Below are 4,980 nucleotides of genomic sequence, written 5' to 3' on the forward strand. Positions count from 1 at the left end.
TGTCAAACTCAAGGAGCCACATCCGGCCTAATGAGTAATTATTTCCGGTCGGCGAGATTATTTTTTGTTAATGTCGCGGTAATATGTAGTGGTATGTACTGGTAACATTAACTACAGATCCCGAAATGCATGTCAGCTGCCTTGCCAAACACTTATTAGGCAATGTCTCCTTCATCTGAATAGTTTTGTCAACTTTTGGGCAAAAATTGCTTGGGGTGAGTGGACAATTGGGCAGGTTTGTGGTTAGTGTATGGTTCCTTATTGAAGCATGTCTCAGTAGGGAAGAGCGATCAGACAAGGTGAGCCTTTCCCTCAACCTAGCAGCCTCACCTTTGTGAGCAACTAAGTTATGGATCTACATTGTTCTATATTTGCAGATATTACTTAAAACTATTTTACTTTTTGCAGTTTTTCCCCCTCAACTGCAAAATATCCACTTCCAATATCTAGCTTCCACATTAGAATCACACCAGTTCACATTAAGTTGCACATTGTTATATTCAGAATCTTCCGTTTCAGCCTCAAATACTGGCTCCTCCTTTTGTTCCAAAGTAATCAGCTCTACCGTTAATTTTGAGCAGTAGCCTTTTGTTTGCGCAAGTTTTGAGTACATTTGGGGATGGTCTTCCCCAGCAATTGCAGGAAAAGACAAAAATTCTAAAGCTATAAGAATCAGATTTATTGAAGAAGGCTGAAGGACACAGTCTGGTTGCTGGCGGCGTCGGACACAGTCTGGTTGCTGGCGGCGTCGGACACAGTCTGGTTGCTGGCGGCGTCGGACACAGTCTGGTTGCTGGCGGCGTCGGACACAGTCTGGTTGCTGGCGGCGTCGGACACAGTCTGGTTGCTGGCGGCGTCGGACACAGTCTGGTTGCTGGCGGCGTCGGACACAGTCTGGTTGCTGGCGGCGTCGGACACAGTCTGGTTGCTGGCGGCGTCGGACACAGTCTGGTTGCTGGCGGCGTCGGACACAGTCTGGTTGCTGGCGGCGTCGGACACAGTCTGGTTGCTGGCGGCGTCGGACACAGTCTGGTTGCTGGCGGCGTCGGACACAGTCTGGTTGCTGGCGGCGTCGGACACAGTCTGGTTGCTGGCGGCGTCGGACACAGTCTGGTTGCTGGCGGCGTCGGACACAGTCTGGTTGCTGGCGGCGTCGGACACAGTCTGGTTGCTGGCGGCGTCGGACACAGTCTGGTTGCTGGCGGCGTCGGACACAGTCTGGTTGCTGGCGGCGTCGGACACAGTCTGGTTGCTGGCGGCGTCGGACACAGTCTGGTTGCTGGCGGCGTCGGACACAGTCTGGTTGCTGGCGGCGTCGGACACAGTCTGGTTGCTGGCGGCGTCGGACACAGTCTGGTTGCTGGCGGCGTCGGACACAGTCTGGTTGCTGGCGGCGTCGGACACAGTCTGGTTGCTGGCGGCGTCGGACACAGTCTGGTTGCTGGCGGCGTCGGACACAGTCTGGTTGCTGGCGGCGTCGGACACAGTCTGGTTGCTGGCGGCGTCGGACACAGTCTGGTTGCTGGCGGCGTCGGACACAGTCTGGTTGCTGGCGGCGTCGGACACAGTCTGGTTGCTGGCGGCGTCGGACACAGTCTGGTTGCTGGCGGCGTCGGACACAGTCTGGTTGCTGGCGGCGTCGGACACAGTCTGGTTGCTGGCGGCGTCGGACACAGTCTGGTTGCTGGCGGCGTCGGACACAGTCTGGTTGCTGGCGGCGTCGGACACAGTCTGGTTGCTGGCGGCGTCGGACACAGTCTGGTTGCTGGCGGCGTCGGACACAGTCTGGTTGCTGGCGGCGTCGGACACAGTCTGGTTGCTGGCGGCGTCGGACACAGTCTGGTTGCTGGCGGCGTCGGACACAGTCTGGTTGCTGGCGGCGTCGGACACAGTCTGGTTGCTGGCGGCGTCGGACACAGTCTGGTTGCTGGCGGCGTCGGACACAGTCTGGTTGCTGGCGGCGTCGGACACAGTCTGGTTGCTGGCGGCGTCGGACACAGTCTGGTTGCTGGCGGCGTCGGACACAGTCTGGTTGCTGGCGGCGTCGGACACAGTCTGGTTGCTGGCGGCGTCGGACACAGTCTGGTTGCTGGCGGCGTCGGACACAGTCTGGTTGCTGGCGGCGTCGGACACAGTCTGGTTGCTGGCGGCGTCGGACACAGTCTGGTTGCTGGCGGCGTCGGACACAGTCTGGTTGCTGGCGGCGTCGGACACAGTCTGGTTGCTGGCGGCGTCGGACACAGTCTGGTTGCTGGCGGCGTCGGACACAGTCTGGTTGCTGGCGGCGTCGGACACAGTCTGGTTGCTGGCGGCGTCGGACACAGTCTGGTTGCTGGCGGCGTCGGACACAGTCTGGTTGCTGGCGGCGTCGGACACAGTCTGGTTGCTGGCGGCGTCGGACACAGTCTGGTTGCTGGCGGCGTCGGACACAGTCTGGTTGCTGGCGGCGTCGGACACAGTCTGGTTGCTGGCGGCGTCGGACACAGTCTGGTTGCTGGCGGCGTCGGACACAGTCTGGTTGCTGGCGGCGTCGGACACAGTCTGGTTGCTGGCGGCGTCGGACACAGTCTGGTTGCTGGCGGCGTCGGACACAGTCTGGTTGCTGGCGGCGTCGGACACAGTCTGGTTGCTGGCGGCGTCGGACACAGTCTGGTTGCTGGCGGCGTCGGACACAGTCTGGTTGCTGGCGGCGTCGGACACAGTCTGGTTGCTGGCGGCGTCGGACACAGTCTGGTTGCTGGCGGCGTCGGACACAGTCTGGTTGCTGGCGGCGTCGGACACAGTCTGGTTGCTGGCGGCGTCGGACACAGTCTGGTTGCTGGCGGCGTCGGACACAGTCTGGTTGCTGGCGGCGTCGGACACAGTCTGGTTGCTGGCGGCGTCGGACACAGTCTGGTTGCTGGCGGCGTCGGACACAGTCTGGTTGCTGGCGGCGTCGGACACAGTCTGGTTGCTGGCGGCGTCGGACACAGTCTGGTTGCTGGCGGCGTCGGACACAGTCTGGTTGCTGGCGGCGTCGGACACAGTCTGGTTGCTGGCGGCGTCGGACACAGTCTGGTTGCTGGCGGCGTCGGACACAGTCTGGTTGCTGGCGGCGTCGGACACAGTCTGGTTGCTGGCGGCGTCGGACACAGTCTGGTTGCTGGCGGCGTCGGACACAGTCTGGTTGCTGGCGGCGTCGGACACAGTCTGGTTGCTGGCGGCGTCGGACACAGTCTGGTTGCTGGCGGCGTCGGACACAGTCTGGTTGCTGGCGGACAGTACTATACACGTTGCTCTGGCAACGAGAGCCACAGCTTCCACCTCATTGGTTTCCAGTTGTACTAACAAAATGAAATTGGACTTTAGAATTTTTTACAGTTTTTTTTTATCATAGTATTAATATTTGTTTGCTCTGGTATATTTAATAGAGAAACCAAACCACATGTTTATTCTCCAACTCACCTTCTTTAACCAGATTTTCCAACCTGGAATCCAATGACTGTTGAAGATCAAGGCCACGATCTAAAGCCAAATCTTTTGGGGGAGGAAACAGAGGGGAAGTAGTAAACATCCACTAATAATTTTCAGTACATATTTCTTAGCATTAATTCTCACCAGCTTTTCTTCCCATCTTTTTATGGTCTGCATCCTGGGTTTCTCTAGCAAAAGGTAAACTTAAACCTACAGAGAATGACAGTTTAAAGAAGGTTAAATGTTTGTTCTGATGATTTTTGAAAGACAAATTTCAATCTGCAGTATAACAAATCCTTCAAATAAAGCTACAAACCTTTGCTAAAGAAAACAGCCAAAACACAAAGGGCCACAAACGACTCAGCTCCCATCTTTCCAGACTCTGAATGAGAAGCCAACAAACAAGAGGAGCTTAAAAAAGTTCCTCCTGTAGGAAACACAGCTGCTGTTCATTACAGCTGATTGTCTTTCTCCTCAGATCAGCTGGACTCACATTTTGATTGACACACCTGAGATGAAACCTCAGAATTTAGGGATTACCTTGTTAGTTCATAATTTTATTAGGTTAAGATAAAAGCTTGGTAATGTCGCATCAAGTCAACAAAAATAAAAAAGATGTTCCCCAAATCTTTGTTTAAAAAGTTCACTTTGTTAAGGAATCAAACTGTTTACTCGGAAGAAAATGATGTCATTTGACACTAATATGAAAACTCCTGTGAAATAAGGACATTGAAGCTCCTCAGAATTTGTTTGTAGAACATTTGGTCTTCATTTTTATATAAATCTCAGAATTCTAACAGCCTACTGTTCCAGAACCTTTGTGTTACAGTGATGCATGTTCAGCAAAGATCATAAAAAAGAGCCGAACTGTTGTGATCCGTGAGCAGACAGTCAAAGACAAACCTTCCTGTCATTCCAAACTCCTTTGTCCTCAAAGACTAAAGATCAAACTTTTATTCACCTAAAACCATCACATCTTTGTTGAATGTTAGAAAAGTTCCTGTCAGTATGAAGTTTACAATGAAGATTACAATTTACGTGTGAGCGCCCTCTAGTGGAGATTAAAACCAATTATATGAGGCAGATTTTTCACATTTTAGGACATTAAGTCACATTATAACAGATCTGTACAACTTTGTAAAATCTATTCACATATGATTGATTGTAAATTTGAAAATGTGGGTAAAATATCAAGAAAATGCAAACAATTTGAAAAGAATAGTTTAGATTAAATCCCCTAAAGACTAAAGGCATTTTACCATGCAGTATATAGTCAAATCACCATGATGGATTTCATAGTTCTATGTAATTATAAAATATTATTTGACCTTGATCTCTAAGTCCTTTAGGTTGCTGCCAGCAACCAGTCCTTTAGAAAAAAAGTATTTTTTCTGGACCTGCTGCTGAAGCTGGATTGGTTGTAAAGGATGTCTTGGGGAGTGAAAGAGTAGCCATGATTCCTGCCTCAAGTCAGGCTTATGATCTGGAAAACCACATCTATAAGGAATTGCATCAAACACTTGTACA

The 4,980-nt window shown here is 52.0% G+C and overlaps 1 protein-coding gene across 1 annotated transcript; it reads right to left on the minus strand.

The window, feature by feature from the left end:
• Positions 1–664: 664 nt before the first annotated feature.
• LOC144996574 (uncharacterized) lies at positions 665–3,892 on the minus strand. The gene is made up of 4 exons (XM_078956177.1): positions 3,770–3,892; positions 3,598–3,663; positions 3,445–3,516; positions 665–3,323 (listed from the first exon to the last, which is right to left on the minus strand). Exons 1-4 carry the CDS (start codon positions 3,822–3,824, stop codon positions 679–681), a joined length of 2,838 nt encoding a protein of 945 aa, XP_078812303.1. The 5' UTR covers positions 3,825–3,892; the 3' UTR covers positions 665–678.
• Positions 3,893–4,980: the final 1,088 nt, after the last annotated feature.

Source organism: Oryzias latipes, chromosome 12 (assembly GCF_053564925.1).
Source record: "Oryzias latipes strain Hd-rR chromosome 12, Olatipes_Hd-rR_3.1".
Taxonomy (NCBI): Eukaryota; Metazoa; Chordata; class Actinopteri; order Beloniformes; family Adrianichthyidae; genus Oryzias; species Oryzias latipes.

Bases quoted from the DNA above. Each gene is read 5' to 3' on its own strand.
- LOC144996574 (XM_078956177.1), bottom strand. From the start codon at position 3,824: ATGGGAGCTGAGTCGTTTGTGGCCCTTTGTGTTTTGGCTGTTTTCTTT. The intron at 3,664-3,769 runs GTTTGTAGCTTT...CATTCTCTGTAG, and splicing joins GGCTGTTTTCTTTAGCAAAG to GTTTAAGTTTACCTTTTGCT. The intron at 3,517-3,597 runs GTGAGAATTAAT...CTCCCCCAAAAG, and splicing joins AAAGATGGGAAGAAAAGCTG to ATTTGGCTTTAGATCGTGGC.